The sequence below is a fragment of the Lepisma saccharinum genome, chromosome 19 (genome assembly GCF_977018435.1).
Source record: "Lepisma saccharinum chromosome 19, izLepSacc3.1, whole genome shotgun sequence".
NCBI lineage: Eukaryota > Metazoa > Arthropoda > Insecta > Zygentoma > Lepismatidae > Lepisma > Lepisma saccharinum.
The window spans coordinates 66,663,723-66,679,123 of NC_139247.1; the positions used below are offsets into that span (position 1 = coordinate 66,663,723).

Consider the following 15,401-nt stretch of genomic DNA (forward strand, 5'->3'; position numbering starts at 1 on the left):
GTATGTATCTGTGTAGTACTTACCGATGGTTCTAGCGAAGAAACTTCAGATGACTTCGGGAATGTAATCGCTCTGTAGAAATCATCCCAGCTGTGTTAGGAAATCTGAAAGAAAAACATTGATAGAATGAATCCGATAGAGAGGGGGAAGGAAAAGAAAGATAAAGAAAAAGAGACAAACAGGGATGAAGAAATAACTCAAACACGCACAGAAAGAGAAGAGATGGAGAGAGAGAGAGAGAGAGAGGCAACTAACAAAAATAAGAAGAAGAAGAGAGAGGGATAAGCAGGGAGAGAGAAAACAAATGCACACACACACACACACACACACACACACAGAGAGAGAGAGAGAGAGAGAGAGAACTGAGAGAAAGAAACGAAGGGGGAGAGAGAGAAACACACAAGAGATATGTAGATAGCAAGAGAGAAACAAAGAGATAAGTTAACACGAGGAAAAAAGCAGTGAGAGAGAGAGATAATCGGAGAGAAACAGAGGGAGAAGGAAACAGAAAAAACAAAGGGAGGGGAGAGATAATCGGATAGAACGGAACAGAAGGGGAAGAAGGGAAGTGAGAGGGATAAAGAAAAACAGATTACGTCTGATCCACATAACAACCCTATCGTTAAACGAAGTAGAAAAGTAGAAAATAAACACCTTACGCTCTGCAGTACACAATTATAAAATTACCCCACTATTGCCCCACAATTCATCAGCATGCGTCCCAAGCATGCAGTCTGTTGAATCAAACTTTATGGAGGTCACGAAACCTCAATAAATAAAATTGATTCGCAGAGCAGTTGAGAAAATTATACCGCCCTAGCTGTGAACAAGCAGCATACAAATCGATATCTCGATTCAGTAATGAAAAAAACTTGTATCTTTTTCACGTACTGTACTCAATACTCCAGCATTCTGCACAAGAATCAAGAGGTTGTGGGCTACAACAAAGGGAATCAATTTTCTGTTCTTAAAGAAGCACGGTAGGTGAATTACAAGAAAGAAACAACACGAAAGTACGAGGAAGAATATTGATACCATCTGCCCCCCCATCTAGCGTGCATTCAAATAACCTACGTTGGTTGGGGAACCTAGGTTGCGTGTTCGAGTTGAATCCTCATCATTTTAGTGTGCTATCTTCTCTTCTGTGAAGGTGAAACGTTAAGGGGGAAAAAAGCAAAACATGGCAGGGGGTGGTTCAGATTACAACTATATCCTTGACTCACAGACTACGGCAAGCCTCTTCATGTTGCCTGTTTTCCTGTTCTACTGCATTGAAATAGAACTCAAGGCATGGACATTTGGCTTAAATACTAGGCAACTGTGCAAAGTTTCAATGTTGTATTACTGTACAGAAAAGTGAAAGCAGTAATGAATGCAAGAAGTGTATACATACAGTAGCCTCAAGCAAACGTATGGTTCTAAATCCATCATATGTTGAATATTGGTATGGTGTGATTTGAGTTTTAAGTCCATCTTATGCACAGAAGACTAATCGGGACTGGACCTACAGTGGACAAGGCGACGACGTTACCACTACGCCATCAGAGAGACCTTATATATATATTGGTATGTTAAATATTATTAATACCTAATTACTCAAATATAATTAGTCCACGTTGATGCTTAGAATAAAGTGTTCCGTTTTGGAATACAGCAAAAAGTGCTATCTGCAGCAAGAACTTAACAACAACACTGACTGAACGTAAGTGGTCCGTGTGAACTCCACTGTTGATTCGGTGTGAAAGCTCCCTGAAAGAACATTCACTGCGCATGCTTGAACACAAGACCGAGGCGACACGATGCACGCTGTTGAGAAAACGTTTCAGTCCGAGCGACATGTAGATCGGTCTGAAAGCTCCAGTAGGGAGATTTCTCACGGAAGACACATGCTACAATTGTCGCTTGAGGATTTCACCAATGGAAAACAGGCTTGTGTGGCCTGTCATGCCGCTAGAAACGTTTTCGGTAATTAGTTCGTTCCCAAGCGGCATGTGTGGCCTTTCGCTTCGGTCTGAAATATCCATAAGGGGGATTTGCAGCTACAAGCTGCAAGCGACACGTAGAATTTACACCGAAGCAACAAGCGTCTATGACGCTTGGGAACAAGCCAATCATCAACAAGCCTGCGTTCGACGGGTGAAATCGTCAGGCGACTTGTATCGTGTGATATCTCCCTAAAGCAAAACATTCACCGTGCATGCGCGTACTACGGACTGATACAATGCACGGTCCAGTCCAAGCGACACGTGCAATTTGTCGTGTTGCTTTGATTCGAAAAGTTACAGTGATTACTGATGGTTCGGTTCTATGCTACAAGTGTCGCTTCGGTCTGAAATACTCCTCAATGTATTACCTCCCCTTTAGCGTTTGGACTCAGTAGCCGCTGTTAGTTAGTTACATTTCTTGACGCCAGGTGTAGTGCAGGTGTTTCCAGTGTCAGTCAGGCTGGTGCAAAGAAATCGGCTACAGCCGGATTGCACACACTTTTCCGGTTTTGTCAGTGGTATCTGATAAGCCGTTGACAAGCTGTCACAAGGTACAGGATTGCGCACAAAACAATGAGGCGATGTTGTCAGATGTAAAATGTTCTCAAGCCGTTCTCACTTCTGTTGTGTTTGTTTGTGTGTCTCTGTGTATGGACTTACACGTGTTTTTACTGAAAGGGTAGCATTAGATAGGAATGGAGGATGAACCTGATTGGTGGATTAGAATGTAACCTAACCTAACATTTGAGTTTGGGTAAATTGGTATGAAAATTGTATCTTGAAAACATCAATGTTGAGTTACTGTATTATGTAAATTGGTATGAAAATTGTATCTTGAAAACATCAATGTTGAGTTACTGTATTATGTAAATTGGTATGAAAATTGTATCTTGACGTGCTACATTTACTGGTCAAATTATTTTTTTTATTTCATCCTCAATAGATTTACTATTTTATTTCTAATTTCTCTCTCTCTTCTTGTCTAAAGAAAAAAAAAACAGTTTTGCGCACAGACTTTAAAGCTATCAAAGTGGCAACGTTGGATCAAAATCTGTGCGCAAAACAGGTCAGTGAGATTTGTGCGCAATTCTAGATCTAAAGTGTGCGCAATTCGGTTGCGGCGAAGAATCGTGTTGAACCAAGGGGACAATAAGCGGTGTTCAAGTCCAAAAGATTCAACAAACGCCTGTCTGCTGCTTTCAACATCAATTTGATTGGTTAACATGTACCAAGTGATTTTGATTTTTTGATTTGATTTGGTGCACAGTAAGGCTAATCGGGACTGGACCTACAGTTCAAAGTGGGATCCGAACCACATGTGCCTCCACCGGGTATCGAACCCGGGACCCCTTGATCACAAGGCGACGACGCTACCACTGCGCCATCGGGGAGGCCAATGTACCAAGTGAGTATACACCACAACGTACACCGTTCCAGAACGTGGTGCAAACTTTGCAGACACCAAACACTTTGGAACCAATTAGAAGGCAAAGAGTGCCAAAAAGTGTCACCGTCTCGACTGCAGTATACAAAACACGCCAACAGTAAAGCCAGACTCCCGTGTCGTCCTTGTATGAAAAATATCATGCTCATTGAAATTGTGCCCCATTTGATTTACTCCCCACGAGATAGAGGACAAAGAGGTTAACTTTTCTCCTCAAGGTTTATTTCGACTGTGCAGGCCTTAGCCTTCGAGAAGGAAAGGAAGATGAAATATGGGTGGGGGTAGGAAGGGGGCACTGTATCACCATGCAAGCAGCCTTGGCTTTTTAAAGTATTAGCGGTGGCCTGAGACCACATTAAAGCAGTTGCAGGTTGAAAACTTCCGGTTTACGTGACGTATCCTTTTCGTTATGACGTCATAGACTTTTCCATCGATTTTTCGTCTTCATGTTCCTCCAGTGTTACCAACACAATCCATACAAGATGGCATGACCAAACAACATTGCGCGGTCAACTTTGTACTCACGTGAGGACGTTGGGGAACGGGAGGTCAGCTTTATGCACAGATAGGTTAATCATGACACTATTATATTGATTAATTTTACATCGCGTTGCGTTTCTGCCTCTTTTGTCTAATTCCGAAAATGATGATGAATGATGACGAGATAGATGAAGGGACAATCACAAATATGTATGGATGACAGAACACGCCCCCCACAGACTGAGTCCAAACGCCACAGCCTCAATAGTCTGCAAAATGCCGTCCAGGTTCGAGGACGTGGAAGGGATGTTGACATTTGGGTGTGTTTGGGAAGCACCATCTTTTACACCCCGCACCAAGCCGGAAAACGGAAGATATGTTAGTGTTTCAGTCAGGCCCGTAGCTAGAATTGATATCCAGGGGGGCTCATGGATTATCAGGGGGGGCTTTGTAAACCAAGTTCAGTTTTCAAAAGTTTAACAGTATTAAATAAAGGTAAATATGGTGTGATAGAGGGGACAGTAGGGTTCATTAAGTTTTTATATATATATATATATATATATATATATACACACACACACACATACACAGGGTGTACCAAAAGTCCTATTTCCCCCCTTTGAATTGTAGATAAACCTGCAGAATTTGATTTTAACAGCATGCGTATGATGAGAGGATGGTAGCCATGAAATCAGACCAATGACCACCATTTACTATAGAGGATCTGTGTGCACACCGCCATTTTCATGGCACAGTATTATTCGCCTCGAGGTGCAATGTGAAATCCACCGTAACATAAGATTTCAGATCTGGATTTCGGGGTGGCCATTTTAAGAGAATACCGCAATGATGTGTTCAGACAAATGGATTGGACGTGGATCGCCAAATTTACCAGCACCTCTAAAACGGCCACCCCAAAGTCCAAATCTGACATCTTGTGATAATGCGCTATGGGGTCACATCAATCAGAAAGTCGCCCATAATCGTTATCAGACAACTGGGGAACTTCAAGAAGCTGTTCGCAGTGCGTTTGCTTCCCTCATATATATATTAGAAACATCATATAAATATTGCATTTTTTCTAAATACTAGTATCTTTTAAAATATCGCTTGAAGTGTCAATTGACTGCTACTGAAATCATCTTTTACCACACACTGATACGTTCGTGCCAGTTGACGCGTTGTATTATTATACTATTAATATTAACTTAATAATATTCAGCGTTGAACGATGAGACTCGGTGAAGTACACAGACTCCTCTCAGGTACAGGGATAGTGTTAGGCAAAGACAATATTCACAGCACAGAGAAATAAAACCACATTACTGCACTATGTATAAACTGAAAGGTTTTATTCTTTATTTATTGCAATTATAATGCAAATATACTTGAGACGAAGGCGAGGATTTCCCTTTGTCGATGAATTGACTCAACTAAAACGCATAAACTCAATGCGTGGCTATCGGCAAGCCTATGATCACATAGGCCTACCTTGTGCCCCGAACTACCATACCAAGATGTATGCACAACACCGAGGAGTTCTTTTTAAGTTTAAAAGCTTCGTCGATCCGTGGCGAAAAAGTGTGTTATTTCTTACGCGATATCCTCGATTCAAGTACAGATGTATCACTCACTATTTACAAAAAGATTCTACCAACAAAGTTGACATCTATGCATGTTTTAGAAATACAAATTCGTATAGAGCACTCTCTCAAACAAAGATACATTAAATTACCCATAATGTAGCATAAAATACAATAAACAATAAACAAAAGATATACATTATAAACAAGGTGCATTATTAAATAATAACAAAGAAATTACGCTTTCCTTCACAAAAATAAATACATTAGTGACATATTTTCTACTGGTGACGTCACATAAAAATGTGGATCATATCAACACTCTATACTACTTTTGATGATACAGATATTTATATCACACGAGAAAAATGGACAGTATTCAGTCATGGTGACTAGCATACATTCCACTCCCTGGCCGAAACAATAAAACTCCCCTTTGTAATGTTGAACGCAGATACCGAGGGAATTTGCTTGATGACGTCGTGTCAAAGTTACAGATTTCTGTCTAATCGGGAGGTTGCAGCTCGCAACAGGGGAACAGATAAAGAAACTGCCTTATAAAGGAACCTTCTAAAGTCTAGAGAAGAGAATCTTCTAAATACGTGCCGCTATTTAGATTTTTTATAAATAAGATGAACGAATGTAATAGCTGATGTTCATTCCCTGTGAATGTATCCTTCAAATTTGGGAGCAGAATAATATATTCACTCTTTACTGAAAACAAATTACACAAGATTGTTTTCCCTAATGTCAAGGGGGCTGACGGCAGTGTCAGGGGGGGTGAGCACCCCTGGCCCCTGCCTGGCTACGGGCGTGGTTTCAGTCACAAGATGTCACTTGTGGAACAGATGAACGTTTTTATTTCCAAATTGTATTTCATTACCAGGTGCGCAACCACGACAGGAAAATGATGGGATTTAGAACGTGGTGAAAAAAAGCAGCCAATGATAAAATTTCAGAATCATATACAAAGGCGCCCGCAAGATTTTTCTCACGGGGAGGCAGTGTCATAGAAACGTTTATTATTATTATTATTATTATTATTATTATTATTATTAGCTATTATTATTATTATTGCTATTGTTATTATTATTAGTTACTACGACTACTACTTTATAAATCATATAAATCATAAAATTCAAATTGCAGGCCGCCGTGGCGGAGTGGTTAGCACATGCCAGGGGTCCCGAGTTCCATGGCCTGGGAATGGACCTTTGCGAGTGTCCATTCATCAATTTCATCATATCACCACTTATCCCCATCCTCGCAAATTAGCCAAAAGTGGCACAAAAAGTGAAGTAAAATAGATCAAATTAATCAATCAATAAAACTCAAATTGGATTGAAAATACTTTGGCGTTGTATACAAGTTCAAACTCGAGCCTACTATTTAGATAGAAAGTGGATTCGCCTTCCATTCTTCCTTTCTGTAAACATCCAGCCTATCACTTTGTTGATGATCAGATCTTTTTCTTTTTGCACTCCTTCAGAATACACAGATATCAATCAGAGTCAGATACCACTTAATCTATTTTTATGGTACATCAGATCCATGTGTATTTACATGCCGAAGGGTACTGTAAAATAATAATAGAGTCACTCGGGGGAATACGCCCAACTTTTTTTGGCGGTTTATAGCTTCGCTAAATGAAGGAGTGTCGCAATGAAAAGGATGTCAAATTAAAGCTACACGTTTTGTTATTGTTACCTATAAGTTTTATTACTGTAAGTCTTCTAGCAAACGAACCATAGCAATTAAAACAGATGAACATCAATTTGGGCAAATCACCCCTGTTCAGGGTAAAATTCCCACCCATTAGGGGTAAAATGCCCAATACAAGAAACAATTGTTGTAATACTTGACATGACATATTTGAAGGAAAATAATACACAGCATTAACTGGAAGGTTATTAACGTTTGTTTCGTAAACAGAACATCATTTGTATAGACAAGCATAGCGTTTCTAACAACATTTATTTTGAATTTACCATAGCCTCTTTTACTGTTTTTTTTTTACATTTGTGAGAAATTGCATTGCACTTTAGACACATGGACGTGAATTTGGTACATATTTCATGCATGCACATACTACAACGAATACACAGGATCCAGTCACATTGTGGTCCGTTTTTCTCATAATAATGCACATGGGCATATTGTACTTAATTTCTGTGGGCATATCACCCCACAGCTACAAGCAGAAAATTGAATCACTGGGTTGGCAACTCTGAGCACCATGCGGCAGTTTCATTCTGCAGATATGTTTCCCTGACTCTTGATCTTTACACCAAATATAATTCAGTTTCTTTCTCTCTTGGAATATTATTGCACACTCTTAATACACCAACGTCCAGAAAATTATTACCTCAAAAATTGTCTTCTTCCCTCATGAAATTAACCCTGGATGGCTTCAGACTCTTCTCACAAGCTCCAAACCTGCTGCCTCGTCTCACCACGGAGGGCGCTTTCAAACAAGAGTCGCAGAGTTGCCATAACATTAACGTTGCGCGAGATACGAGGGGTTGGGCATTTAACCCCGATGGGCATATTCCCCCGAGTGACTCTATATGATTCCTAACATTGTAATTTGCCGACATTTATAGTTTTTGCATGACTATATCCACCCAGCGTCGTATAAGGTGTGTACCTGGAGGAAACTCTAGGGGGTAAAGGCGGCCAGGGGCGTGGTGCTGATCACATCCTTCGGCAGTGAACAACAAAGTGTGGGACCTTAATTCCACACCCCCTATATGCCTTCATGGCGTGGTGCAAAGCGCAGGGGAGCACTTTACTTTACTTTTACATACGGAGGAAAAGATATGTAATGACATAAAATTTCTGTCTATGTTAATCGTCATGGGTTACTAATGTTTTCTCCGCCTTTACAGGTTGTGACGTATTCTTCCAGTAAAGGTTTCCGTCATAAAAGAGACGAGCTGCAAATCCACTCGGCATACCGTGGCGAGGTTCGACCTGGGGACTCGGATGAATGGGACGGTATATTCATCCCCATACCACCGGTTGCTGCCAACTACAAGCTCAGCGAATATTGCAAGATGATAGACGTCGACTATAGAGTAGATGTGAGTCAAATATATCCTTCTTGTAAAAGTTTTGGAAAACTACATACATAATTAACCGTTCAGTACCTGTATTTTTTATATTTAGCGTCGCTAAATACAGATACAGCACCATGTTCAATTAGTTCGCAATACACCATCCTTTAAATTATCTATAAGAATTTTCATTAGTCCACCAACATTGTTACTATTTACTGAAATGAGGGAATAGTGTCTTAGGTTAGGTTAGGTTAGGAACCTTGTCAGCAATAGGTCTCGAGAGACAGTCACTATCAATCTTTGATGAGAGCATTTTATGAACAAATACACTTATTTCGTTACTATTTAAATACAGATTTGTAGATTACGTTTCCATCCATTCCCTATATTTAAACGTAGCATAAGAATTCTGGATTTTCGTACACAATAACCTGATAAATAATTTCTGAACTGATTCTACTTCATGTGTACGACATTCAGCTGGCGATCTCAATAATTCACTACCATATTCTGGCATGGGACGTATAATTGTGACATAAAAATATCGGAACGTTTCCAATTTCTTAAAAGAAGTCCAATTAAAAATATAAAAACTCAGTAACCTTTAAGCTTTCTTACAAGTTTCTTTTACGTGTTCATCAAATAATAATTATTCCTTGATCCTCATAAGTAGAACACGGTAAAAACCTTTTGAAGTGTAATAAAATAATTGGAAATAACAAAGTGTGGTTTCCTAGTATATCTAATCACATTGTATTTACTAAGATCAATTTCCATCATTGTTTTCTCACCATTGTACCACTCTCTGAAGATCGGTTTGTAACTTTAAAACATGTGACCCAGTTTTATTTCCCTAAAAACTTTTTCATCGTCAGCATATGAAAGACATATTGAGTCAATAACGTAGATGATAACCATAACAATTCTAATTCAACAATAGACAACCATAAGAATTTAGTTAACAATAGATGATAATCATAACACTAAACCAAAAGAAGGTAACCATAACAATCCTAAGCCAACAATAGATGGTAACCATAACAATTCTAAGCCAACAATAGATGGTAACCATAACAATTCTAAGCCAACAATAGATGGTAACCATAACAATTCTAATCCAACAATAGATGGTAACCATAACAATTCTAATCCAACAATAGATGGTAACCATAACAATTCTAAGCCAACAATAGATGGTAACCATAACAATCCTAAGCCAACAATACATGGTAACCATAAAAATTCTAATCCAACAATAGATGATAACCATAACAATTCTAATCCAACAATAGATGATAACCATAACAATTCTAATCCAACAATAGATGATAACCATAACAATTCTAATCCAACAATAGATGATAACCATAACAATTCTAATCCAACAATAGATGATAACCATAACAATTCTAATCCAACAATAGATGATAACCATAACAATTCTAATCCAACAATAGATGATAACCATAACAATTCTAAGCCAACAATAGATGGTAACCATAACAATCCTAAGCCAACAATACATGGTAACCATAAAAATTCTAATCCAACAATAGATGATAACCATAACAATTCTAATCCAACAATAGATGATAACCATAACAATTCTAATCCAACAATAGATGATAACCATAACAATTCTAATCCAACAATAGATGATAACCATAACAATTCTAATCCAATAATAGATGATAACCATAACAATTCTAATCCAATAATAGATGCTAACTATAACAATTCTAATCCAACAAAGATGGTTACCATAACAATTCTAAGCCAAAAATAGATGTTAACCATAACAATTCTAATCCAACAATAGATGATAACCATAACAATTCTAAGCTAACAATAAGCGATAACCAAATGCCTATCTTCCTTTTTAAGTGTTTTTCTAACCATCTACTTCCATCCCTTATGACCACCATGTTCTTATTTCCTTTGGTAATGTCTCTCTAACTCTGTCCCACCCCTGAATAGGGGCTCTGTACTCTTAAAACAAACATTAAAGCATTAATTAATATTATGCAGTTTTTTGATAAATGATGCTCTTCTTCCCCAGTTTGCTGTCGAAATCGAAGGTGAAGCACAGCCAATGGTGATCGAAATGCCGGTGATTATTGGAACAGTCCCTCTCCAAAGAGTCTTCCACACACTTGAGCCAGCAGAAAGCGAAGAAGAGAATCTGAAAATGCCAATCTACAAGTACAACAACTTGCGTGAGTCGCTTCACTTGTTTTGCAACTGGTTATGTGCTTTGGGGCTGTATTCTACTTTTATGTTTTCAATAGCCTCCCGAGAAATTCAGTAATCAAACAATTATTACATCTTTCCTTCTTGCTATGATATGTTTTACATACTCTAATTCTGCACATATATTTAGCCTCTTTCACGATGAGAACACCATAGTCATTTATTGTAACACCATTAAGCCTTGTTTCCATGATTATGAAAAACTAAATATGCTGACCAAGGCAGTAATTTATTTTATTAAAAACATAAACTAAACGTAACGTTTCAACCTTCTAGCAAGGTCTTCTTCAGACTCTGTATCAAGAACAAAAGTCTTGTACTTGATACTTTTGTACTTGATACAGAGTCTAAAGAAGACCTTGCTAGAAGGTTGAAACGTTACGTTTAGTTTATGTTTTTAATAAAATAAATTACTGCCTTGGTCAGCATATTTAGTTTTTCATAGTCATTTATTGATTTTAATTCATTACGATGCCAATTTAGGAGCAAAACATTATCGCCATCTCATGTAAAAATATACTATTCTTTATCATCTTAAGCTTGTTTAAGTCTGAAAGCAAGAGTAAAACCTATTTCTCTTTGTATAATCACGTCCGAACTATTCTTTTTTTTACCTGTTTGGTTTAACGCCCACTATGGGGATATATTAAATATTACTATGTTATGATGTTAAGAAATAAACTTATCATATAAATGTGTTTTCTTATATTCCAGCCGCTATTTTCTGTGACCCTTGCCTATGGGGAGAGAAGAATTTAGAGAAATATTATTACAAAGAAATTCCCAGAAGGCACGAAGACGGGGTCAGAGTGTACCTGGAGCACGAAACCTTTAGGCCTCATTACATAACATACCACATCAGGCCTCCAGAACCAGAAGATAAAGATGAACCTGCGGTCCCCGGATGCAGCCTCTCCGACCCACGTCCCAAGCTTAATCGCAGCTGCTCCGCCCCTGAGATGAGGGAATTCCAGATCCTGAAAATGCTCTCGAGGTCCAGAGACATCAGGCGCGTGTCCCAGCCTGTCGCGAAACACGTGGAGCATCCAGAAGCACCAACCGGTGGGAACACGTTGCAGGTGCCTAAGATAGACACTACCCAGCCTTCTCCTCAGCCAGAGTCGTCCAAGATGACGCGTCTGGATGCGTCCATCGACTCGAAGCTTTCCGTCTCTACCAAAGACTTTGAGAGACTCTGCACTAGAAACGACGATGAGGACGATGATTCTGATTTCTCTGAGGAAAGGTACCTTCCTTCGCCAGCCAATAGGAACAACAGAAATCCTCCTGCTCCCAGCAACCAACCAAACATATCTTCGGACGTACAAGATGAGATTAGAGTAGTTTAGCGGAAAGAGATTTGAGTTTCTACATCAATATCATATTGTGACAGTGGGACAGACTTCAGTGGAAAATTACAAAATATTTTTCGTCCGATTTATAGTGCCTCGATAATACCGTGATAACAAGTGTCTACTGTTATATAGATAGCATGAAAATGACTTACATTATTCCATAGTTCTTCCTCGTTTATTCGCATATTTGGACATATATAAATGTATACTTACCTCTATATAAATACCGTCCTATATTCAAGCATTTTTAATACTTTGATGTTGTGACTAAAATGTCTATTGCCAGGTCAAATGAATATATATCTCGTTGATTATGTGTACACCATTTGATGTACAGAAAAGAAAGACAATTTTGTATATAAGAAAACTTTGCTTTAAATTTATGAAAATAAATCTGAAAATTACTGCTTTCAACTCTGTTACAAAATCATGCTGCAAATTTAATTTAACTTCCAAAATTACATGTCTTTCATACACCATTTATTATTTATCTTATATATTTTATCATCCAAACACTTCATATAAATATTTTTTTCGAATCAAAAACACACCCTTTCTGCTTTGCGTGCATTACTAATACTGTATAAGTATGAATAATCATTTTCATTTAACCTGTATTCAGTTCTAAGAGTAGGCTTAAGATTTGTTTATGAAAGTCTCTATTCATAACACTTAATTACGTCAAAACCCTGTTATTCAGAGCGATATATTTAATTTAACATTCAAATATGATAATAGATTAGACATTCATATGTCATAGTATCCCCTCTGTAAACGTTTTTGCATATTGTTATGTAAAACATATAAAATATTAATTGGAATGTAACTTTCATATTTGCTCAATTTAATAACTTTTTCATACAAGGAATATTAAGTGGCTAATCTTTTGTGTGAATTTCCTTTATAAATGCTGTGATAAAAACCTTGGTTAAGTTAATTTATTCTGTAGTTAATATAGTTATATTTTAATGTCATAAGATCGTTTACTTGTATCCTCTGATAAAAATACAAGAACATGAGATTGGATCCTGAAGGTTGTAACATGTTATAAGTATATGAAGTGATAATATCAAAAGTTGATCACTGCAAAATTTAAGTAGCAAGAATTAATTATTAAGTTTCAAAAGCAGAATAAATTCTAAAATGAAACAAAAGTACTGTAAATGTTCTCGAATTCAACTAGAGCACTAAGAATTGCTAATTTTTCAGTCACTATTATTTCACGTGGACCCAGTATGTCAAACATTCTAAACAACGTATTTTTTTATATATATAATGTTTACAAATATATTTAAGTGTCAGCAAATGTTCCATTTATTACAAGTCAATTTTGTATATTTCTGTAAAAAACATATCACAAACATATCAATTGCTTTATCATACTGAACAAAATGTTAGTGTTCACGAACTGTTGGAATTCTCTCATTTGTCATAACAGTGACAAAAATTAAGTTACTTACATCAATGCTACAGAAATTTCAATGAAGGTTTCAGTATCTCATATCATCAATAATTATCAACAGAATTTGAAAATTAGATGAAACCTATAAACGTTATGATGCAACATTGTGTAGATTATGGTAAATTAATGGAACACAAAATATTGGACAATTCTACAAGTTGAAATACACAGTGCAATGAGTCTATGAACGCCTGCCTATCAACAGCATGGAAAAAATATTAAATTTACTTACATTTATCCAAAAATAAATTTATTATGTAATCTTGTAAAAATTGAATCTTTAAAATGTAAGCTGGGCGTAAATAGCCAAATGTAAAACTGTAAGTCCAAGAACATTTATTGATGATGTTTACATACTCCAAATTATTGTTGCCGGTCCCCGTGGCGGAGTGGTAAGCACATCGCGCTACGACGCCAGGGGTCCCGGGTTCGAATCCCGGCATGGGCAAGGATGTTTGTGAGAGTCCATTCATCAATTTCATCATAACATACCTCATCCCCATCTTTGCAAATTAGCCAAAAGTGGCACAAAAAGTGAAGTAAAATAAAGCAAATCAATCCAAATTATTGTTGTATGAAAGCATATATTATTCCGTAACTAATTTAATTGGACAGTATTTAATTACAATTACTAAGATAAGACTCTAGTTTAAATAGGCTAATAATCATTAGACAACCCTGCATAACTTCCAACTCTCTCTCTCTCACACACACACACACATACACATGCAAGAAATGTTTACATACTGTTATGATACCATGTTACATGAACTACAACGGTGAAAAATTCGGTTCATTGTAACAAATGAGGTAGTTCGTAATGTTCCGTGAGCACTCAGGATTAATATGATTTATCCAAAATTTATTTTTAATGTTCATTCCATTCTGCATGTACTGCAAATATTTTCATGTTGGAATACATGCTTGACGTTTGTATATTACATATGAGCTAATGTTTTAAGATAAACTAAATAAAATGCTTTATTATTTTTCACAGTATTTAATTGTAACCCTAACATTGAGTTTACTGGAAACACGAAATGGGCCAAACGACCACAATGCTGCTAACAAAAATAAAAATTTTAAATAGCAGTTATTCTCTCAGGAGCATGAACCATAACCATGCAAAATGTCTTTCCGTATGTGTAGTTGTGTGCCTTATTTTCTCTACCAAATCTTGATAATTTTGCACTGCGATTCGTTTCTGTTTTGCTCTGTTTAGTGCAATATCAGTGTGTGTTATTTTTGTATTATTCGATGTGTGCGAATTTTCACACTGTGAAGTGTGTTGACAAATCAAAGTTTTATAAGGAAATAAATTCTAGGCTTACTACTTTAAGAAATGAATAATATTTATGATGAAATAATTCTTGAAGCTTTCCTGGCGGTCTTGAAGGGATTGAAGATGAGAGTGACGTTAGCTCTCAAAAGCCTATCCGCAAATCACCTGGCTGATATCCCAAGGAAACCTCTTCATCAGTAGCTATGATCTTTAAACGTGCTTCATGGCATCCTCTATTTGAAACATTCGAAACTAAATAACATCACTCAGGTCTTTATACAGCCATAGTCAAATCCTGGAAGCTGCATAGAATTATGTCATCCATCTAAACCTTGCACTTTCTGCATATTTGTGCTTCACGTATCGAACAGAAATCCAATCGATATCTCAAGTCAGCTTCGGGAAGTTTTCTATCCTATCCATCTGCAAGATGGATAGAGACATTTACTTACACTTACTTCGGGAGGTGTGCGAGTGTGGAGGAAGTGAGTTCCAACGGCT

At 37.3% G+C, this 15,401-nt stretch overlaps 1 protein-coding gene across 1 annotated transcript in view; it reads left to right on the top strand.

Annotated features, from left to right (window-relative positions):
• LOC146003181 (uncharacterized) overlaps positions 1 to 12,954 on the top strand; it is a 123,167-nt gene extending 110,213 nt beyond the window's left edge. Inside the window, exons 7-9 of the mRNA XM_083141366.1 lie at positions 8,381 to 8,575; positions 10,611 to 10,767; positions 11,516 to 12,954. Coding sequence (XP_082997492.1) covers positions 8,381 to 8,575; positions 10,611 to 10,767; positions 11,516 to 12,150 — 987 coding nt within the window. The 3' untranslated portion in view covers positions 12,151 to 12,954. The remainder of the gene's footprint in view (positions 1 to 8,380; positions 8,576 to 10,610; positions 10,768 to 11,515) is intronic.
• The last annotated feature ends 2,447 nt before the right edge of the window (positions 12,955 to 15,401 follow it).